The sequence below is a fragment of the Thermomyces lanuginosus genome (assembly GCF_041956635.1).
Source record: "Thermomyces lanuginosus strain ATCC 200065 unplaced genomic scaffold VTN49scaffold_22, whole genome shotgun sequence".
In the NCBI taxonomy this organism is placed as follows: domain Eukaryota; kingdom Fungi; phylum Ascomycota; class Eurotiomycetes; order Eurotiales; family Trichocomaceae; genus Thermomyces; species Thermomyces lanuginosus.
Window position 1 is genome coordinate 2,068,545 of NW_027192356.1, and position 21,579 is coordinate 2,090,123.

General features: G+C 53.0%; 11 protein-coding genes across 11 annotated transcripts; 7 read left to right on the forward strand and 4 right to left on the reverse strand.

Annotated features, from left to right (window-relative positions):
- Positions 1-151: 151 nt before the first annotated feature.
- Positions 152-636, forward strand: VTN49DRAFT_1758 (uncharacterized protein; the record flags this gene model as incomplete). Its single annotated transcript, XM_069409407.1, has 2 exons — positions 152-295; positions 352-636. The coding sequence occupies 2 exons, from the start codon at positions 152-154 to the stop codon at positions 634-636; spliced, it is 429 nt and encodes a 142-aa protein (XP_069270797.1).
- A 1,024-nt stretch (positions 637-1,660) lies between these two features.
- On the forward strand, positions 1,661-3,369 carry VTN49DRAFT_1759 (uncharacterized protein; the record flags this gene model as incomplete). Its single annotated transcript, XM_069409408.1, has 3 exons — positions 1,661-1,851; positions 1,910-2,038; positions 2,100-3,369. 3 exons carry the CDS (start codon positions 1,661-1,663, stop codon positions 3,367-3,369), a joined length of 1,590 nt encoding a protein of 529 aa, XP_069270798.1.
- A 331-nt stretch (positions 3,370-3,700) lies between these two features.
- Positions 3,701-3,901, reverse strand: VTN49DRAFT_1760 (uncharacterized protein; the record flags this gene model as incomplete). The annotated part of the gene is made up of 1 exon (XM_069409410.1): positions 3,701-3,901. The coding sequence occupies one exon, from the start codon at positions 3,899-3,901 to the stop codon at positions 3,701-3,703; it is 201 nt and encodes a 66-aa protein (XP_069270799.1).
- Positions 3,902-4,283: 382 nt separating this feature from the next.
- On the reverse strand, positions 4,284-5,087 carry VTN49DRAFT_1761 (uncharacterized protein; the record flags this gene model as incomplete). The annotated part of the gene is made up of 2 exons (XM_069409411.1): positions 4,284-4,902; positions 4,960-5,087. The coding sequence occupies 2 exons, from the start codon at positions 5,085-5,087 to the stop codon at positions 4,284-4,286; spliced, it is 747 nt and encodes a 248-aa protein (XP_069270800.1).
- Positions 5,088-5,289: 202 nt separating this feature from the next.
- On the forward strand, positions 5,290-6,689 carry VTN49DRAFT_1762 (uncharacterized protein; the record flags this gene model as incomplete). Its single annotated transcript, XM_069409412.1, has 3 exons — positions 5,290-5,430; positions 5,492-5,642; positions 5,713-6,689. The coding sequence occupies 3 exons, from the start codon at positions 5,290-5,292 to the stop codon at positions 6,687-6,689; spliced, it is 1,269 nt and encodes a 422-aa protein (XP_069270801.1).
- A 270-nt stretch (positions 6,690-6,959) lies between these two features.
- VTN49DRAFT_1763 (uncharacterized protein) lies at positions 6,960-8,610 on the reverse strand (the record flags this gene model as incomplete). Its single annotated transcript, XM_069409413.1, has 4 exons — positions 6,960-7,104; positions 7,169-7,626; positions 7,693-8,086; positions 8,150-8,610. The coding sequence occupies 4 exons, from the start codon at positions 8,608-8,610 to the stop codon at positions 6,960-6,962; spliced, it is 1,458 nt and encodes a 485-aa protein (XP_069270802.1).
- Positions 8,611-9,770: 1,160 nt separating this feature from the next.
- VTN49DRAFT_1764 (uncharacterized protein) lies at positions 9,771-11,288 on the forward strand (the record flags this gene model as incomplete). The annotated part of the gene is made up of 5 exons (XM_069409414.1): positions 9,771-9,957; positions 10,020-10,090; positions 10,156-10,532; positions 10,587-10,651; positions 10,711-11,288. The coding sequence occupies 5 exons, from the start codon at positions 9,771-9,773 to the stop codon at positions 11,286-11,288; spliced, it is 1,278 nt and encodes a 425-aa protein (XP_069270803.1).
- A 3,762-nt stretch (positions 11,289-15,050) lies between these two features.
- Positions 15,051-15,524, forward strand: VTN49DRAFT_1765 (uncharacterized protein; the record flags this gene model as incomplete). The annotated part of the gene is made up of 1 exon (XM_069409415.1): positions 15,051-15,524. One exon carries the CDS (start codon positions 15,051-15,053, stop codon positions 15,522-15,524), a length of 474 nt encoding a protein of 157 aa, XP_069270804.1.
- Positions 15,525-16,214: 690 nt separating this feature from the next.
- Positions 16,215-17,429, forward strand: VTN49DRAFT_1766 (uncharacterized protein; the record flags this gene model as incomplete). Its single annotated transcript, XM_069409416.1, has 5 exons — positions 16,215-16,356; positions 16,415-16,424; positions 16,481-16,636; positions 16,695-16,953; positions 17,010-17,429. The coding sequence occupies 5 exons, from the start codon at positions 16,215-16,217 to the stop codon at positions 17,427-17,429; spliced, it is 987 nt and encodes a 328-aa protein (XP_069270805.1).
- Positions 17,430-18,067: 638 nt separating this feature from the next.
- Positions 18,068-18,937, reverse strand: VTN49DRAFT_1767 (uncharacterized protein; the record flags this gene model as incomplete). The annotated part of the gene is made up of 1 exon (XM_069409417.1): positions 18,068-18,937. One exon carries the CDS (start codon positions 18,935-18,937, stop codon positions 18,068-18,070), a length of 870 nt encoding a protein of 289 aa, XP_069270806.1.
- Positions 18,938-20,186: 1,249 nt separating this feature from the next.
- Positions 20,187-21,369, forward strand: VTN49DRAFT_1768 (uncharacterized protein; the record flags this gene model as incomplete). The annotated part of the gene is made up of 2 exons (XM_069409418.1): positions 20,187-21,299; positions 21,349-21,369. The coding sequence occupies 2 exons, from the start codon at positions 20,187-20,189 to the stop codon at positions 21,367-21,369; spliced, it is 1,134 nt and encodes a 377-aa protein (XP_069270807.1).
- Between the last annotated feature and the right edge of the window lie 210 nt (positions 21,370-21,579).

Consider the following 21,579-nt stretch of genomic DNA (forward strand, 5'->3'; position numbering starts at 1 on the left):
CTAGCGTGAGCCTCAGACGGGGCGCGTTTCCAGGTCAAGCCCCCTTATGGAAAAAAAGAGTCACCGCACGTAACGAGAGACAGTAATTCGGCCGTAGATTCATGAACGTGGCGACAACCAATATGCACCTGGCGAGCAGTCGGGCCAACGAATGTCGTCGACGTCCAGCCACTTATTCCCTGTCCATTGCGGGATAGCCGGGGCCAAGCCTAATGTCTCGAAGCGCCACCGCGATGCGAGGCTGGAAGACTTCCAGGGGCCCGAGCTGGCGCGAAGCTCTGGAACGGACGTTCGCGTCAGTACGGGCGTCGAGCAACCATGGAGCGTTGGAGAAGGCAGGCAATATTCTAGACTGCCGAGGGTGCTGTTGTCAGGGAGGCCGGTTCCAAGCCGCAATCGGCGAGCGGCAGAAACGAGGTTAGGGGGGACGAACTCAAAGCGAGATTGGCCGCGCACAACAAAGGAAATGGGCCAAATGCAGACGATGGAAGATTCCGGGGCAAATCGCGTGGTCGTCGGACAAGAAATGCACCGCAGAAAAATGATGCTGGCCGAAACGAGAGGGAGAATGGCCAAATTACCGGGGTGTGGGTTAAGGATTGGCTCTGTTTAGCTGCTCCTGACTTGAGCTCCTAGGCTCCAAGTACGCGACTGGTGGGCTCCTCTGCCCCTGGATCAGCGCTGCACACTAAACACACCACCATGCAGGCTCTCCAAGGCTTCCAAGCATCCCGCTCCGGCTTTTTGACAGACGACAGAGCGACACGTCTCCTCGGCCTGTCATCTGTGGCTTCTGGAAACTCGCTGTCCTCCACGTGTTGGTATTACATAAGCATATAGAATCTGAACTCATAAGGGTTGATAACCTGGTTATCCAATGGTTATCAACATGGCAGGCTCCTTTCGTTACCGTGCCTGAATCTAGTTAACAGATGGTTAAATCCGGTTTCTTCGAGACGAGTCCTGATTTCCTGAAGACTGCTACAGTCTACACTCCGCCGGAGCTGTCCAGCATCCCCGCTAAATGCCCACGAGTTGTTGAGTTGGCTGTCCTCTCATGCAGGCTTTCCCTTGCGTTGAGACTCGTCGCGCTTTGGGACACTTTTGTAACCTCGCAAAATCCTCTCTAGCTCAGACTCGGACATGAGACGAACGATAAAATTCGAAACAGGCGGAGGATCCTATTTGTCTCCCACACACACTCCGGATGGTGAGTTCGTTCCACATCGTTTGCTTTTGCTCTTCTATTGGCTGATGCCTGAGGCGGACAGCTGGCCACAGCTGAACTGGCCTAAGGCACCGAGGCACCAACAAACCATCACCATTGAACCTCGGCTGGCTCCTTCCTGGCGCTATTCAACACGGATCAAGTCCAGTCCTGTAAGAACCAAATGGCATTCCCGCTGTAACGATTCAGAATCAACGTACTAATCAGACTGATCAAAAGATTTGCCGCACTGGCATGGCCGAGCGGACGCAAGGAAGCACGTCCCCACATCTTGGCGATAGCGGATAAGCACATGCAAACGCGGTGAACACGCAGAAGCTCTGCGAGGGAGGGACTGGATTCGAGTCGGTGTGATAATATCTTGAAAACTGTCTTTGGAAGCATACCACGCAAGTAGCTCCACTGAAGTCAGCTTGCTCGGGTACAAGCAAGATGGATGAATATACGGCGGATGCGTTTACCAGTGAGCACGAGGAGCCAACATCGGAGCCTCTTGCGAGGACGACGACAGAATCCACAGACCAGCGAGATGCCGTGGAAGGTTCCGTCAAGTCCAGCAAGTCTGGAGACGTAGAGGACCATGGAGATCTCAACCTGTCCCTACAGGATCGCTTGCTTGCTAAGTAAGTCACCAGCGATCATTGGAATTGGTGAGAACGAGCGCTGATCAATGTTCTATAGACTGCTACAACAAATGATTCCAGCAGATGACCGCAATGACAACAATACAGACACGGCAGACAAGCCGGTCGACCGGCCACCATTCAGCCTGCCAACCATGGCGAACAATTTCCGCCGTTTCAACGCGAGGTAATCGAGATATGCCCTGTTCGATCGACAAAGTGCAGGAAAGCTAATCTGTCTATGTCAGAATTGGTCCTGTCTTCGACTTCCAGGAAAGTGTGGGCCGGCTCCTCAGCTGGAAGAAGCCCACACAAACCCTCTCATTCCTAGCAATCTATTCATTTGTGTGTCTCAATCCCTACTTGCTGGCGGTATTGCCGCTAGCAAGCGTCTTGTTTTTCATCATGGTTCCGGCCTTTCTCGCTCGCCATCCTCCCCCGCCAACATCCTCGTCAGGCAGTTCCTCGGACTATTCATACGAGGGACCGGCTCTGGCTCCAGCAAAGACAATCAAACCGGCAAGTGAGACGTCCAAAGATTTCTTTCAGAACATGCGTGACCTTCAGAATACCATGGCGGATTTCTCAGATCTGCATGACTTCCTGGTGAAAACATTAGCGCCTCCCACAAACTTTTCCGATGAAAAGCGGTCATCGGAGATTTTTATCTTACTCACGGCGGTCACAGCGTCATTGTTCCTTGTGGCGCACATGCTTCCATGGCGCGCCATATTTCTCATTGGAGGCAATTTCTTCGTCCTTTCCAATCACCCTGGCGTACAAAGATTTCTGGAAATTGCGGACGGTGACAAAGATTCTGATGCAAAGAAAACGGAGCAAAAGTCCAAGGCATCGAAGGACCAATCTAACCCGTTGGAGGCATTTGCGTCTCCCATCGGTCCAATCGTGGAATCGCTGACGAACATCTCATTGGACTCGACACTTGAGGAGCGCGAAGTGGAGATTTTCGAACTTCAACGTCGCTCGACGTCTCCACACGCCTTTAACGAATGGGAAACTGTACTGTTCTCTCCAAACCCTTATGATCCTCTCTCGCCGTCGCGCATTGCAGGTGATCGGCCACGGGGATGCCGACATTTTGAGGATGTTCAACCGCCTCCCGGGTGGGCATGGAAAAGCAAGAAATGGGAGCTGGACATTGAATGTCGTCAATGGGTAATGGAGCGCATGATTACTGGCGTCGGATATGAGATCCCAGGCGTATCGGACATTAGCAGCGACGGCCCCGAGGATCACATCGGCGGCTGGGTCTGGGATCTACCGCCAGACGGTGATCACGCAAGCGCTTACGAGGGGGCCAGTGACATAGGAAGCATCAGGTCTTTCAAGTCAGACAAAATCAGAGGCAAGGCTAATGATTTCCCTGTCGTCGACTGGGAAGAAAGCTCACAGTTCCAAGGCGCCGGAGAGTGGCGGCGACGTCGATGGGTGCGGACTGTGCATCGGACCAGTGTTACGAATGACAAGAACGCCCGCGAAGATCCAGGCCGCGACTAGCGGATGATTCTATTATCCTGTTTGGCCAGGCACTACGCGATCTACCAATATCTGAAATCACATTTGAAGAGCAGATCCTTTCCCAATTCTCACAGCACGCCCACAAGGACAGGTGCGTTGATCACGCAGTACACATGGCTCTCACGAGAGCAGCGTGACAGGAGGAGACCTGGACTAGGTATCCGCAATGCTGCGGATAAGAATGAAGTTGGAGAGGAAACGGAGACTGAATCCGAGTTCGACTCCCCTAAGGAAAGCCCGAAGATTTTGGGCTGTAATGTTGATGTGATTTATGAAAGGGACATAACGCGCTGAGAAGTCCAGATGGACGTCAATGTCCTCGATCGATGCGCAGAGACGAGATATCATCGTAGCTCTCGCTGTTGAGAGTTCCCGAACGGCCGTTGGAATCGCCAAGATCGCCACGTCCGCGAAGTTTGTCGGCAAATGTGGCATAATACACAACAAGAAGGGCCCGTGCTGGGCACATTGCCAAATACAATGCATAAAGAGTGAGAAAAACAGAGGGCATTGTCTTTGACGGCTATGAAATTGATCTACCGACGAATGTTACATATGTCGCTTATCTATTTGAATTCACGATCCAGCTGAATGCTTAGCAAATGGCCGATACAGATATCCTGGTTGAAGATATTGATGCAGGTTGTAGATCAGAATCCGGCTGAGCAGGTACATCGTCGTTCCGGGTTATACCCATGCAACAGAACGTCCAGGTAGTCAAGCCAGATAGTTCTGCATCAAAGTATTCCGTCCACAAAATGAGGGAATTATGTCCAAAGACGTGCTTAGATGACAATCACATCTAATCAAAACATGTATATAAAAACATGTATATACAATCAAACCACCCGAAAACGCCACATTCCCAATGTCATACCGACATTTTTCTCTGATCATGCCGACTGCGACTGCGCTTGCGCCTGCGATTCCCTCCATTTCCGGATCCGCCTCCGCAGATCGCCCTCCGACTGCTGGAAAGGGTTCAACTTGCGGTCCCGCACCATCGCCTGGATATTGTCGCCGTGCTTCTCCACCAGCCTCTGGATCCATTCCTGTTCCCGCTGGCTCTGATGCCGAGGCTTCCGGTGCTTGAGGGCCTCCTCTTCCTGGGCGACGCGAGCTTCCAGCTGCCGGATGAATTCCGTCTCTGCGGCAGGTCTTTCCACTTCCATCTCCTGCGGCTCCGGCAAGTCATCCAACGGATCATTGAGCGGATTGTCCTTTCTTCGCTTCCGCCCGAACAGCTCGACCTCTTTGTCTTCCTGGTCGTTGTGGACGACGCGTAGGATCTTGCCTGTCTTCGGGTCGCGCTCTACCTGCACCTCTTCTGGCTGCAGCTTCGTCTGCTGGCCCTTGCCGCCTGTTGTCGTGCTGCTGGTGATGTGCAGCGAGTCCGTCATCGTCGACGCCCCAGCATCGGTAATTTTCTTCTCAACGCCACCGGTGGGCGCATTCAACCGAGTGGCCAGACCAAGACGTCGGTAGTTCTGAATCAATGTTTGATTTTTGTCCCTGAAGTCGGAGTTAGCGCTCGATTATGCAAAAACACAGCTTCTCTGTTGGACGTACCAGTTCTCGGCGATCAAGGCATTGCCGCCAATGTTGATCCTTTTGTCCCCATGACGCAGTACCTTGTGCTTCTTCTTGATTTTAGGGACGTTAGTCCGCTTCTTCCGCTTCTTCAATACCCCGCCCATGGTTCCTGATGCTGACGTTGACAGCGCTAGGAACTGCTTGTCCGCAAGTTCAAAAATTGCTGCCAGTCTTATCTTATCGCGGTGGCTCGGGGTGTGCATAAATTTCTTGGCGTATTTCCTGACTCTATTAGTCACGTGCGCACCTTTGGTGTCCAAGAGCTTCATGCTTCTCCGTGGTTGAGACTGAACGACCGAGTTCAGAATGGCTTCGTGGTTGTCTCGCTTTCCCCGGCGGCCGACATTGGCCTTGATCACAGGGGTATTGGTCGTGTCCCTGCTGACCGGCACTGTCAAAGCTGGTATGGGGGGCTTGTCGACCGTTGAGATCGAAGAACAGCTACAGGTAAGCTGGCCGATTCGGAGCTTGGCCATGCCCAGGAACATGGAGCTGATAAAATGTGTAGCAATGTTCGATAGTCCAAAAATTGAACGAGCACAAGCTCGCTGCTCTGCCGGAAGAAGGTAGTCTGGTGTCGCGTATCTTCGCCGTACTCTTTCCGGGCAGCCCAGCTGTCAATGCATTGCTGGCAACTCTGTATATTTCGGGACCGCCTAGTACGTCGCAGTCGCAAATTCTGTCTTTAGCGCACATGAATCGCGGTTGACAATGATCACAAACAATAAGATTTCCTTCTTGCCCTATGTCCGCCAAACATCGATCCCTCGTCGCTGTCCGTTATGGTCGCATTCGCGGTTGGCGGCCTGCTCGGGGATACCCTGTTCCACCTTCTGCCGGAAATCTTCCTTGGAGAGGACTCGCCCGGGGAGGCACGCTTTGTGCTAGTGGAGAACAACCGGAACCTCTTGTTCGGCGTCGCTATCATGGCTGGGTTTATTACGTTCGTCGCAATGGACAAGACGCTGCGCATCGCAACTGGCGGCGAAGACGGTGGACACAGTCACAACCACTCCCACAGTCACGCCGATCATGCAACTGCTGTAACTACAGGCGCGAAGAAAGAGTCTAGCGGCGAAGTGAAGAAACGCGGCAAAGACAACAAGTCCACTAGCGACTCCGCCGATGTCCACGACGACAAGAGCCACAGCCCCAGCGTCAAACTCGCGGGGTACCTCAACCTGATTGCGGACTTTACGCACAATATCACGGATGGTCTTGCACTGTCCTCGGCATTCTACGCCTCGCCAACCATTGGGGCCACCACAACTGTCGCCGTCTTCTTCCACGAGATCCCCCACGAAGTCGGCGACTTTGCCCTCCTTGTACAGTCCGGCTTTTCCAAGCGGCGGGCAATGGGTGCTCAGTTCGTCACTGCAATTGGTGCCTTCCTCGGCACGTTCATCGGCATCGCCATCCAGGAGTTTGGCGGCAGTGGGGCCACCACCGATGTCGCGTCGCCCGGCCTGCTGGGGACAGGTCTGAGCTGGGGCGATCTCCTCTTGCCGTTTACGGCCGGGACGTTTCTCTACGTCGGCACTGTGGCGGTCATTCCGGAACTCTTGGAGTCAGGGAAGAAGGATAAGGCGGTCGAGATTAAGGAGACGTTGATGCAGTTTGTGGCGCTGCTGGCCGGCGCGGGAATCATGCTTGCGTATGTCTCATCCGTCTTGAACGGCATTTCTCATGTTACTGACGGTTTCTAGGATTTCTTGGTCATGAAAACATTAGTACACACAGATGCGAATTAGCTATGGCCAGGCTTCTTCTGCCTATAATTTACGCCGAACGCTTCGGGATATATAGTTCTGGATCAACATAGAGCCCCCGCTACCCAAGCCTGTATTACTAGAGCCAGTCCATTAAGGTCAACTCGCATGTAATGGAGTTTCATTGGGGCCCTGAAATTATATCCTTTCCCACTTGACCACGCTAGGCCGGAAAAGAAAAGAAAAGCCCAATTGACCCAAATCTCTTCAATCCATCCAAGTCACACTCTTGGTCACCAGGTATTCGTTAAGCCCCTGGTCGGTGTTGAAGCGACCCCAACCACTATTCTTGACACCTCCGTGCGGAAGAGCCGGGTCATCCTGAATTGTCATGCCGTTAATGTGGACAGCACTTATTCCGTCAAGTCAGTAGATGCACCCTCAACTCGGGGGTGGGGGGAGCGGGGTAAACTTACCCAGACTGAATCTTCCTCGCAAGTGCAAACGCCTTGCGCAAGTCCTCGGTGAAGATTGACGCCGTCAGGCCGTATCCTCCATCATTTGCAAGACGCACGGCTTCTTCCTCATCTTGGAAGACCCTCACAGTGGCCACCGGCGCAAAGGACTCTTCCTGCCATACCTCCATATGATCCCCAACATTGCCGAGGACCACCTGTGGCACGCGGATACCGGACGCGGATGCGTCCGATGATCCCTCCGCTTTGGGCGTCGAATAAATCACCTCCGCTCCGGCGGCCACGGCATCGGAGACCTGGGACTCGGCGCGTTCCTTGGCTGCCGTGTTGACGATTGTCGGCCATTCAGGAGTTCCTTTCGATTTGGCCTCCAGAGCACTCTTGAGGGCGTTGGTGAATTTTGTGGCAATTGATGAGTGTACGAGAATGCGGTCAGTACACATGCAGATTTGGCCAGACTGTACTCTCGCCGTTAGCAAGGACTTTCAGACCAAAAAAAAAGTTTCTTTTTTGTCGAATCTCACATTCATAAACGCACCCGCCAGCACCTGCTGGACGGCACGATCCAAATTCGCATCCGCACATACGATGGAGCTGTTCTTCCCGCCCAGTTCCATGACACACGGCTTGAGGTTCTGGCCGCACGCAGCGGCGACCTTTCGGCCCACCGCAGTGCTGCCCGTAAAGTTGACCTTTCGCACAGCAGGGTGCTCGATCATGGCATTGACCACGGCGGGGGCATCCTCACGCCGGGTGTGGATGATATTGAGACAGCCTGCCGGCAGACCTGCATCTGTAAACGCTTGGCCAACAGCCCAGTAACACCGGGGACTCAACTCTGACGATTTAAGGATGGTTGTGTTGCCGGTAGCTAGGGCTGTGGCCGCGGCGCGAATAGCAAAAACATATGGAGCATTCCTATAATCCGTTTAGCGGGCGGGAGCTCTTACTTTACTACTCGCTGGAAAAGAAGAAATGTACCATGGCGCGATGCCAAGAATCACCCCCATCGGCTCTTTGAGAACCATCGCATTCTGCCCCTCGGCTTCCACCACCGGCACCGAGCCGCAGATCGTCGAGATCCGGCCGGCGATATCCCTCAGCATGCGGATTGCCAATGTGATGATTATTTGGGGGACCCCGGTTTCCGCGCCCATCTCGGTTTGCATGTACGCCGCATTGTTCTCCGTCCGACTTTCGAGCAGGTCCGCTGCCTTGAGGAAGATGTCGCGCCGCGCTGAGGGCTTGGTCTGCGACCAGGCTGGGAATGCAGCCTGGGCGGCCTCGACCGCACGTATCGCATCGGCCGGGGAAGCGGACGATGATGTCCAACACGGTGTACCGGTCAAAGGGCTTATGACGTCAAAGGTTGACGCTGTGGTTTCCTCGACGCCATTGATGAGCAGAGGGACCGTAGGCAGAGACGTGCCAAGCGAGCCCATTGTTGATGATAGCTCAAAACCAACCCTTTGAAATCTGCGGTCAAGAGCAAAAACCAAACACTCTGACTGATCACAATGGACAAAGAGACAATGCTATGCAGAAACTTAAGACGGATGATGATCCGCGCGCATTGGCATGCATAATTTTTTATGATCACGTCCCTCTTTTTATGTGCATTCGACGAAAATCATCTGCGGGGCTCATTGTTGCATTTTTTCCGTTGAGAGAGGGCATATTTCCGGTGCTCTTGGTGGACATTCCCGGCCACTTTGCAAAGAATGTAAGGACAAACAGTCGGAGTAGTGGCATACGGCATTTTGACGGAGCGTGACCTTTTTTTTGCCAAGGACGAACGTCTCATTCCATTGTAGCGTATAGCTCGAGTTCAGGTCATGTAACGGCTGCAAAGCAAAGGTATAGCTTTTTTGCCCCCTTCAACTACGCCTCAGTCGGTCCCTTTATTTATTATGATATCACATCATATATCGCGACGCCTACAAAACCTAAAGCCATGGCCGCAGCCGGTACGCGACGGGTGGCCCGACCCGAATTGACTCCTGAGCTTTGCCCAACGGGGGAAGTTGGAGAACTGCGTGTCAAATTGCATAACCAATCAAAAGCCAGCGTGCGAGTCGATTTAGGTTTTGGCCCTGAACAGCTAAATCTCTCGTACCTGAACCATGATTCGCTCGCAGATGTCAATGCGAGAGATTTTTGGAAACGGCCCACCGCAAATAGATAGGTTAAGCATCCACTATTCCTCCCTGGGTATAGTATCGGACCAATGGGGCAACAAAACGGAATCTCCTTTAGTCATTATTCGACCAAAGAAGGAAGTAGGTTAGGGCGTGCATTAGCCCTACAGCAACAAGGGCGAATCCTGCTGCAGGAAGATACGGCTGAAAATGCCAAACCACAGTCTAACGGATGAGCTGTTGGATGCAGGGCTAGTTTAGCTTTGATTTCGAACGAACCGAACGGGGGGGGGGAAAGAGTGGCCCGGCTTGGATTAAAAAAAGAGAACGATCGACAACATGCGTGCAACCGTCACTCCAAGCAATGAATTAATATCATCGCCGGCAATAATCTCCTTTTACTTTGTTCAAGTCCAGCCGGACGATGCCGTCGAAACTGCTATCCATCAACACATGTTGTTGCGATGGCTCCGAGCGCAGAGGGACAGGAGGTAATCAACGTCGCCTCCGGGTTGACCGGTGTTGCGAGCGTGGCAGTCATCCTGCGCATCGCGGCGCGGCTGAGGCGACGAGCAAAGTTTGGAGTGGATGATGGACTGTCAGTAGGAGCATGGCTGGCGCTCTTGGGAATTTTGGGGTTGGTGGTACAATGCAAGTGCTTCCGTCATGGACTCGTTTGTCTGTGCGACTCCTTTCTAACCGATTGCTTTCAGGGTGTCAGAATGCGGGTATGGGATATCACAAGAAAGAACTGAATGAACGGACGATCCAAAAATTCTGGAAGGTGTGTCACGGACGATATCCCAGCGAAACAGAGCGCCGCTTCCTAACCCTGTCCCGCGTAATCAGTTCCTCCTTGCGGCGCAAATCGTGTCCTTCACCTTGAATGCACTGTTCAAAACTTCCATCGTGTACCTATATCTTCGCCATTTCGGCAAATCCCTGGTGTTCCGCCCAATCGCCTACGGTGTCGGCTCCCTCATTGTCGCCTGGGCGGCGGGCGTCATCGTCGCAGCGTGCTTGCAATGTTACCCCCTGACGGCGTTCTGGGACCACACTGTGGACGCCCAATGCATCGACCAGAAGACATTCATGGTCGTTGACCAGACGTTTTGTGTCATCATCAATATTGTTATCCTGGGGTTGGCCATTCCCATGGTGGCCCGGCGCCGACTTTCATGGCAGGATAAGGTTGGCTTGGCCGTCGTTTATGCGGCCGGCATTTTGTATGTTTCCTCCGCTGCTTTTGATAAATTTGGCAAGGCTAATGTTTTTATCAGTGTCGCTGCCGCAGGCATATACCATCTGATATTGATGCGTTTCGCCAATCTCGAAGAACTAACATGTAAGCAAAAGCCCCGCTGGCTCGCCAATCCAAGAACGGATTCGCTGACCCTTATACAGACGACGCGGCCAAAGTAGTGCTCTGGGCACATATTGAATCGTCCATGGGCATCGTCTGCGGCTGTCTGCCCGTCATCCGCGACCTCTTCCCTCATAATGTCTTCCCGCGCAAGCGCCCACGCAGCAGCCGACCCATCTCGCAGAAGCGATCCCGAGACTCGGAAACTCTGATTCTGTCTCCAAAGCCCATCCACCCTGCGCACAAGACCTACCAAGGCAGCGACACTCTTACCAGCTTTTCAAAGATCCTCGAGGACCCGGACAAGGCGGTTTCGGTGCGAAGCGGCGACTCCATCACGCGGCCGCGGTCTCAACGCGCAACCACGAACCCGGACGGTACGCCAGTCCGAACGGACTTCCATCTCCGATGGGATGGTCCGTTGACGAACGGCCGTCCTTCGACGAGCCACGGTCCGCTACAAACGCCCAGTGCCGCCCGCACGCCGAGTCCCATTCAGACTCCCAGTCCGCCCCGGACTCCCAGATCTCCCAGTCCCATTCTCAGAACACCCAGCCCTGTGAGTCCGCTGGGGTCTTTAAGGTCTCTCACCGATTCGAGGCCGCCAAGTCCTGTATAGACATTCAAACCTACCGTGACTTTTCCAATCTCTTCTTTTTTTTCTTTCTCTTTCTCTTTTTCTACAGGTGTTCACGGTTTATGGGCAATGTTTCCAAATCGTCATTGGCGGGTCCATGGTTTGAGGACTTTACGATACTGTATAATTTATTTGAGTTGTATATATTCGGCATTCGCTTTTTTTGTTTGTTCCACATGTGCAATTGATGTTTTGAGGGGAGGACATAATAGGTGGAGGAACTCTGAGGAAGCAATTGATACCACCATTATCCTGTGTTTCCTTTGTTCAAATGCAGAGTATGTTCTTGTCCAGTATGATCCGGTTCAAGTCTTGAGTGTATGATTCAAAGAGCCACGTCTTATTTCGTGCTTCTCCCTAAAGGGAGTCCGGCTCCAGGACGAGCAGCAGCCAAGCCACCGGTCTCATTTGCTGCATTACGAAAGAGAAGGCTGATGACGACTAGTCGTTATCTTCCGCGAATCCATCAAGAAATGGATCTCAACAAACCTCTTTGGCCGCCATGCGTTCCCCAGGCATCCATTTCAACATTGATCTAATAAATTTCAGGAAAACCTCTTTCTCCCCGCCGCTGAGCCTCTTTTCTAGAGTCTCAAGCGAGAACATCGGGAATAGGGGCTTCAACATGAGCAATCCAGGTTCCTGCAGCTACGTCATCCTCGGAGACAATGGGAGAGGAGAAGCGTAATGAACCAAACAATCGAGTCAATGCACCTCTTTGCGACTTTATTTCGCGGGATGAATTCCAACGGCGGTGGTTCGATTAGGCTGACCACCAGCGCCAGGTGCTCGAAGGGTTATAACAGCTTTCGGCTGGACGAATCTCTGCCGATTCTTGCCGCGCTAAAATCACGTAAGGATGAAAAACCAAGTTTCCGCTTTCAGGGTTGCGAAATCCTCTGCTCAGATAGATAACGCGTGGATCATCAATCACCTTTCGCGGCATCGGATCATCAATTCAGCTGCCACGAAGTCAGGCAATGCGGATTTGTCTTCCAGGTTGAGCATCAGATTATCGGGTTTCAAATCTTAGGGAGAGTTTCTGCTTCCAGAGTTTGGTCAGTCTACCAGTATGAACAACCTCAGCCTCGGTGTGCAAAAAGTCAAGGCCGCCTAGAAGCTGCCAGAAAAAACCACTTGAGTATCGGCAGGTCGAATGGTCTGGGATTCAAGCTTATCATGTCGTCGAGACTAATCGTCGGCTGTAGCACAATGCAACGATGGGTGCCACCAGGACCCTGGAGATCAACGAATCATGCTGATGGCGAATTGAGCGTACGGACTGGGCCAGACTGGTTACGACGTACCGGAGGTCCTGGCAATGCCAGGTTGTCGAGATCACCCCATAGCCCAGCTTTCCCACGATCACATATCTGCCATTGTACAGATCGCCGATTTTACTGGATAGTAGCGTACTGGGTCGTAACTTGGTCAGGTCTCTTCTTCGATCAGCATTCCTGGAGGAATAATTTGCACACCGCTCGAATAGTTTTGACGGAAGCGTGGTGGTCAACAAATTCCACTCACCAGTGCCTTCTGCACCGATGCCATCCAAGTCACTTGACCTTTTGCAGCTCAGAAACGGATGCTATCATGCAAGGTACGCAAGTCGGAGGTCGATGCGTGGCGGAAAGATGCCAAGTGAAGCCAACTATCTGCCTAGCCGAATTGACATTCGTCGTGCTTGTTAGCGTGCAATTTAGATACAGATACGGTCCGGCGTCTATCAAGAACTGGCAACTTCAAGCGATCTCATGGTCAAGTTATTCCTTGGATTACTTAGAATATCAGTATGCATTATGCCCTCTATAATGACCGAGTAATCGCCGAGTACCGAGCGAGTGTCTCGACAATCCTTGACCCTTGCGTGAATCAGCGAGATTCCGCATTCCACGATGATCCAACTGCGGCCAGGGAACATATCAGTCCTGAGGCGAAATAAGCATTATGCTGATGCAGTAATGACAACCAGCTCCGTCGAGGTACCAGCAATGGTAGAGTGAGAAGATTGCGGCAGTATTCGGGAGCTCAGCCAGAGGATGTCTTAGATCATCTTCCGATGCCATATTTGCCGCATCTCTGACCATCAAGACTATACGTCTATCCGATTGCCGCGTTGGCGTGTGGCTGTCATGGTCCTGAGACGATAAGCTCGTCTACGACTTGTGCACATGACAGACCGCATATGGCATGCAAGGAATATTGTCGGAGCATGCTTGAAAATACACACGTCGGATTCATGAGATGTGGCCTTCATTCCACGCGGCTCGGTAGTTGGCCGCGCTCTCGAGCCGAGGGATTCTTCAAGAATCAACTCCTCAAACTTCCTTGCCTGCGAAAACCTCTGACGATGAATCGACGAGCGCGCAGGCCAATTGGTTGGCATCATCTCCCAAGCTTGTCTCTTGGATTCATCTGCACGGGGCCAAACGCGGCAACCGCTGAAGCTAATCCGATTTACCACTAGACTAGCAGCGTGACATCTCGGAGCTAGCGTTTTCCACGGCTCAAAACTACCCAAGGAGTTCCGGCTCGGCAAACCAGGCACCGTAGAGTCGGATTTGGGTTGCAAATGCATAAGCTCCGACCAGATCTGGATAACCCCTCTTTCCGCCTGCGTTCCCACAACTTAACTCTTTACGGAGAAGGTTATCCACGTATGGAGGAAGGTTCACAAATGAAGGATCCCGAAATTGCAGGAAACTCCCTAAAGTAATTGTCATCCGCGCTCCGATTCCAGTCCGATTGGCCTTTTTCGTCGTCCTGGCTGCCCATTGCGGAGATCTGGGGTCTCCTCCGGGGTCACTGAGTGCGGATCCGGAAAATCCCATGGACAAAAAAGGTCAGGGCACGAGGAACCGAAGAGCAGCCACCAATCATATCGAGCCGTGTGACGGGGTCCACCACCTTCCCCAGAGATCACCACACCAAAATAGCGAGCCAATCAGAGTCTCTCTTGGCCCTCCCCCGCAGTTGAGCTTGGACCTGAATGGGCCCACGATGCTCCAAACGGCCCACAATGACGACACGGACCACAACTGCCAAACAGCAAATTATTCAGCGCAGGGCTGGATTTGGCACCTGCTGAGTTACTCCGAGTGACTATGTATGTCCACACAGCATCCTAGTCGTCCTTCTCCTTCTCTTTCTCCTGTTAAAATCAGTCCTGCTTGAGACCTTTTGCCAGGTGTGTGCGTGGCCGAACTCTGTGAACTGTCGGCCTCATTCTTGCCTCGCATCCCTACCCATTTCCGGCCTCCTGATTGGCTGCAGCTGCCTGCAGAGCCATCCGAGATCCATCGTCCCTGCATCAGAATCAGATAATTCCTCTCCAACTACCAGAGTATCTCCCCACAGCGGTCCCCTGCAAGCCGAGTCAGTGCGGTATGTTGTCGGTCAAGCTTGTTAAAGGCCAGCATCTAACCGGTCCGTTCGTAGGCCGCTTGCTTTGCCATTGCGTCCGGATGGCATTTGTCCGATCGGGCCGCACGGCACCCCACCTCCTTATCATCAACCGCGTTTTCCTTGCGTGATTTAACCTCGTGCTCGCCCGTTGACCATTTATTTTTTCTCCCCCCGTCCATCCAGTACAACTCTTCGCGATATCCTTGCATTTGGCATTACCGCCATTGACTCGCCTTGTCATTCTACATCCTTGTCAACAACGACTCCTTGCGCAATCACCATCTACTACGAGCTCGGCCGTTGAAAAACCGGGTCTGCGTCACGTCCACTGCGCACAACATGCCCAACACTCAGGGGCTCTCCCTGGCCGTCTCCCATCAGCCCGACAACATGGCGCCCAAGTCTCAGAAGGACGCCCCGGCATACTTGAGCAACCTGCCTCGCTTCCATCCCGCCGTCTATCAATCCCCCAACTCCACGCCCAACCAGCTGCCGTCGTCGGGCAGCTCCCATAATCAGATGCAAAGCTACCGTGTATCGTCCGGGTCCTCCCGCGATGCGCTTCGTCAATACCGAGAGTTGATTACGGCCAGCATATCCATGCCGCGCAACGCCCCGTCGGAATCCTTTGAGATGCCCGCGCCGAGGCTCGACCCGCTGTGCAGCCCCGGTCCGGTCACGCCACTGGCTCTCGAAGAAGCCGACAACTACTTGGCAGCGGGGTCAGGAGAACAAGACCATCCACGACACGCAGAAACGACTACGTCGGATCGAGAACGGGACGGTCTGTCTTCTTCGCGACAGAGCCGATGATGTCCATTTATTGTGGGGCTCGCTGTGCGAGCACTCCGGCCAAGTTCCTTCTTCGTGACGACGTGATGTCAAGTGTTGTTTGTTCGATCGTTTTGACGATGTTGCTTGTTCGATTCGATCTTTGTCGGGTACCGGCGTGATCCTGTGCATTCGTGTGTTATTATACCCGCATGTCTTTCAAGGCTATGCAGCTTGCTGTGTTTTGAGTTCATCGTTAGAATTGCATTCGGATGCGGGATCTAGATGTCTCTCGTTCCAGGCGCAGAGCTTGTCGTTATTGTTCCCTGGCTGGAATGAAACTCGCCTCGTAAAATTATCTTAACGTTCATTGCGATGGCTCTTGACTCGTAGCTCTCTGCACAACTGCCAAGTTTCACTAGTGGCTGTGTGTCATCCGGAGTTTGCCCCATCCTCCCCGACTGAACGCCGCACTCGGAGCTCCGATTCAACTCCGGACCCACTCACAAGCCATCCTCTCTCCAATTTCTTCATGATCAACAGCCTTGAACGCCGACACCATGATTATTCTCTGTTTCTCTGGTTTTCTGTTTCTCGAGCTTCGCGGCGCCATCGTCTCAGACTGAATTTCTTCTCGAGTTGACTATCGACGTCGGGGCAACTCCAATCTTCGAACGAAATATACATCGATGGACATGATATAGTAATATCAATTGATAGTACAGACCAACCATGTCGACAGCAGCAACCGTGTCGCAACAAACCGCGGCGGTGTCCGCCAAGGTGGATACCACGACGAAACCTACATCCACATCCAAACGCGACTATAAGGGGTTTGTGGCAGGAGTGTTTTCGGGAATTGCCAAGTGTTTAGGTGTGTACCTGCTCCGTTTTCGATGATGCTGGCTTGTTCTCGGCTGACTGTGTCGTAGTGGGTCATCCGTATGTTTCCCCTCTCACGTCGACAGGGTATCATAGTACTGATACATGATATGAAGGTTTGATACGGTCAAGGTTCGATTACAGACCACGAAAGATACCCATTTCAAGGGACCGTTGGATTGTGTGGTGCAGACGCTTCGAAAAGAAAGCGTGACGGGATTGTATAAAGGAGCAACGCCCCCGCTGGTCGGGTGGATGGTGATGGATTCTGTGTGAGTACATCCAACGATGGTGGCAGAGCTCCGGCCCTAACGGTTGGTGTAAATGCAGAATGCTTGGCTCTCTAACTCTCTACCGACGACTTCTACTTGAGCATGTTTTTTCGAATCCTGTTTTTCGCCGGCAGCCAACGAACGGGCAGGTCACGCTTCCAAGTTGGGGTCATGGTATTGCCGGCATCATGGCCGGGTCAACAGTCAGCTTCATTGCAGGGCCGGTCGAACATATCAAGGCCCGATTACAGGTTCAATACGCCGCCGATAAGCGACAACGAATGTATCAGGGACCAATTGACTGCGTGAAGAAGATTGTACGCTATAATATACCTACCAAAGGTGACTTGAGCGACGCTAACTACTAGTTCAGTTCCGAACGCACGGCATCCCCGGAGTCTTTCGCGGCCTCTGCGCAACATTGATCTTCCGATCCTTCTTCTTCTTCTGGTGGGGGTCATATGATGTCATCTCTCGTCTGTTGAAAGAACGGACAAACTTATCTGCCCCGGCGATCAACTTTTGGGCCGGCGGCATGTCGGCACAGATCTTCTGGCTGACCTCGTACCCGTCGGACGTGGTCAAGCAGCGAATCATGACAGATCCCCTGGGCGGTGCTCACGGGGATGGAGAGCGACGGTTCCGCCGCTGGAAGGATGCGGCCACCGCGGTGTATCGCGAAGGTGGCGTGAGAGCTTATTGGCGTGGGTTTTTGCCCTGCTTTCTCCGAGCATTTCCCGCAAATGCCATGGCGCTGGTTGCCTTTGAGGGCGTTATGCGGTCGTTGCCATGATGTACATACCGTCAACATAGACGATGTCCGGAAACGAACGAATGCGTGCTCTTTCTTAAGTTCGGGGTGAAGACCATTGGTTCCCAGGTTGAAAATTGAAAAATTGGCAGAAGAACTCCGTACACCGTGCCAAAAACAAACTCTCGAGAGTAGTCAGCGTCCATGAGAGAGCAGCACAGGGAGCTGAACCGCGCTGAAACTACGAAGGTGGAAACCAAGGAACAGAAGCGGTCAAAAAAGCGGAACGGTCTGAAGTGGGAACATACTGAGATGAAGAAGGGGCAAAGACTTGAGCAGTATGTCACGAGTGTGGCCACGATACAGGCAGGTATCGTACACGTACTATATCAATGCTATACTCTGACAGAATTCAATGTTTAAGATTCCATTGATTTACCACGAATTTACAATGTTTGGCAGTGGAGTGGCTTGTTGTGTGCCCGGAAAGACGTTAGGTAGAGGGCTCATTCAAGGCACTGAACATGACCATGCACTACGTTCGGGCGTCATATACGTCGGGTTGCAAGCCACTATGGCCTACTACTAACGCGGAAGCAGCGCAGGACAGGTTTCTAGCGGATCGCTGGATACACTCAGGCCAGCTTGGCCAGATTGAAAAAGAGAAAAGCCGTCCACTGTCAATGAGCGAGCTGCGACCTGTAGTCTTCCCAGTCGACAATTGTTAGGACGTCAGATATCTTGCCCTCCTCCAGCCAATAGAAGACGTGCTCAGCAAACGCCACCGGCCGCCCGTTTGGGTCGGCGCCGGCGAACGACTTCACTGGAGTGCCTGTAAACTCAAGCCGTGCGGCCAGCCGCTGCTGACTCTCATCCGCAACCAACGTGTGAATGTCGAAGAACAGCCCCGAGATCGCGTCCTTGCTGCTCTGGATCATCTCGCCGTACTCTTGGACCGTGTAATGGGTGCCGTTCCAAACGACCCCGGCAGGGTGGCAGTAGCGGTGCAGCTCCTCCGCGATCCTTCCACGGTTGATGCAGCCGATGTAGTCGGTGTAGAAGCGCCGCATGTCCTCGGCGGACCTCTGCGGGGACGGCGACGGCGGTGGCTGACACCGGCTGGGAGGTGACACGATGTGCTGGTGCTGGCTCTGCTTCTCGTCGACATCCGTCATGTCGTAGAGGTGGCTGATCTTGCCGTCGGCAAAATGAGCCACCATGTGCCTTGCGTACTCGAAGTGTTCTCCCTCGGCAGCCTGCGTGTTGACGCGCAGGCGGGCCATGACCGGCCCGTCAGCGGCGGCGTCGTCTCCGCCGAGGGAAGTGACGATGTCTAGCGTCATGTTCGTCTCTGGTGCGAACTCATGCTTCAAGGCGGCAGTGAACTCGTCCAGAGAAAGCTGTTGTTTGTTGTATCCGAGCCTCCCGTGGACGACATTGCTCAAGAGTTCCCACTGCCGCCGGTTGATGCTGTCCACAAGACTCTCAAAACGCATGCGGTTGTTGGCCGCGGATTGCTCCCGTTGGGTCGAGCGTGCTGCTTCTTGCATGTCGGTTGAACACTACGAGGACTGGAAAGCAATTTCTGGTAGAGGCAGCTGAAATGCTTCAATACATGCCCTATACCATAACATATTGGATTTATTGCCCTGATAACTAACGCTTGGGTCTCAATTATTAATGCAGAGAGTACGGAGAGCAGCAATGACGTCCAGTGACTGACTACGGCCAGGCAAGCAGTCGACGCTAAGCTGTTCGAGGGCTAGGCCTAGCCCTAAGCTCCGCATAGAAAGAACTGATTGGTAAGAGACAAGACGCAAACTGGACGAACCAAAAGTGAGAAGGGACATGGGGATGGAGTCCAGGAGCCGCTTGGAAGAGACTGCCAAAAGAAAGACCGCGAAGAGAGAACAGAGGTTGAAGAAGCATGATTGCCCTGAAACGAAACGAAGTGCCCTGAAACGAACGAAGTGAGTGAAAGGGTCCGTCCGAAGGCCGCAGGAAAGCGGAATTGGCTGGCTTCAAATGTACTATCACGTGATCCCCCGAGCAGTTGGCGGGCTTCAAATATACTATCACGTGATCCCCCCAGCAGTAGGCGGGTTCAAATATACTATCACGTGATCCCCCCAACAGTAGGTAAGGCTAGCGAAATGAGCACTTTTCACTCCGTACTCAGTACGGAGTAATTACTTCGCAGTTCGCTCTTCGCACGTCATTCGAGGTTCATTTGATTCGTTTGATTCGTTTGGTTCGTTTGGTTCGTTTGGTTCGTTTCAGGGCATGCGTGCACCTGCGCGCGTCACCAGTTCCAAATGCGTAATGTCTCGAATAGACTAAAATCACGTGATGAAGATTGTTGGCTTGGCGCGATAGCTTGCATCCCAGAACGGGGCTCTATGGCCCTCGAGAAAAGCCCCCACGACCGACGTGTCATTTATTTATATCGGATTGAACGGTTGAGACAAAGTCTGAGACATAGTCTCTTGTTACGCTATTTCGTTGAAAGCGGGGACCGGACCGGGAGCACAATCCGGCCTTGCAACGCCTTTTTTTGGAGGTAACAGTAGCCTGAAGACTCGTATCGACCGGACTTGGAAATTCGAATTAAGCAGTGTTTTGCCCCGTCGTTTGATACTCAGTTCGCCATGTTGTTTTGATCAAGGACCCGAAGACGAGTGCGCAATGAGAAATCTTTCTACGCCCAATTGAGCCGGTCGGCCGTTGCTCCCGATCAAATTCATCTGCCCGTTTCTAAGATCTACGTCGACTGGAATTCTGCACTCTTGCCGACTGGCAATGGCCGTGGCACGCTCCCTCCGACGGAACAGCTCCGTCACCTGGATCGTGGCTGGGGTCGTCACGATCGTTCTAATCTTCTTCCTACTCAGTCCCTCCGCACCGGCGACATCCCTCACCGCACACCGACGACAGCAAGATGCTGCTGAACATTCTTTGTCCCCGCCGACGAAACCCTTCCTGAAGAAGGCCGGAAGTAGCAGCGGCAAGCGCACGCCGCCGCCCGTTGTGCGATATAATCTGAATGAGCTGAACGCGACCGCCTCGCCGGCTGCGGCGGGTGAGCGCGTGCTCATCCTCACGCCCATGGCCCGCTTCTACCGGGAATACTGGGACAATTTGCTGAAGTTGACCTACCCGCACGAGCTGATCTCTCTGGGGTTTATCCTGCCCAAGACGAAGGAAGGAAATGCTGCGACCGCCGCGCTGCAGGCCGCCGTGGCGGAGACACAATCCGGGCCCGTGGACAACCGCTTCGCTAGCGTCACCATCCTGCGGCAGGACTTTGACTCGCCGCTCGAAAGCCAAGACGAGAAAGAACGGCACAAGTATGAGAACCAGAAAATCCGACGGCAGGCCATGAGCCGTGCACGCAACAGCCTCCTCTTTACCACCCTCGGCCCCGCCACGTCATGGGTCCTCTGGCTCGACGCCGACATCATCGAGACGCCCCCAACGCTGATCCAGGACCTGGCACGACACGATAAACCCGTCATCGTACCCAACTGCTTCCAGCGATACTACAACACCACCACCAAGCGCATGGAACGCCGACCATACGACTTCAACTCGTGGCAGGACAGCGACACGGCGCAGGAACTCGCCAAGAACATGGGCCGCGACGAGATCCTCCTCGAAGGCTACGCCGAGCTGCCTACATATCGCCTGTTGATGGCACACATGGCCGCCGCGGAGGAAGACGCCGACGCAGACCCGCATACGGAGGTGCAGCTCGACGGCGTCGGTGGTACCGCGCTCATGGTTAAAGCGCAGGTGCATCGTGATGGGGCCATGTTCCCGGCCTTCCCATTTTACCATCTAGTCGAGACGGAAGGGTTTGCGAAGATGGCGAGGAGGTTGGGGTATACATGTTGGGGGTTGCCGAATTATTTTGTACGTTTTTCCTCTTTTCCATCATCTAGCAGAGACTAATGAGTGATAGGTATACCATTACAATGAGTGATTTTTTTTTCCTCGGGTTCATGTTCAAGGTTTGATCTGTGAATGGCGTTATGTTTTCCTTTCGGTTATATAGAGTTATCAGTACCTATAATCCATCAGGGAGTTTTTTGAGGATGTACTTTAGTTAGTTGTAGGGGTTCATACTCAGGTCTCAATGGAAGTCACCATTAAATATATAAAATACAATGATAATATACAATGAGAAAGAATA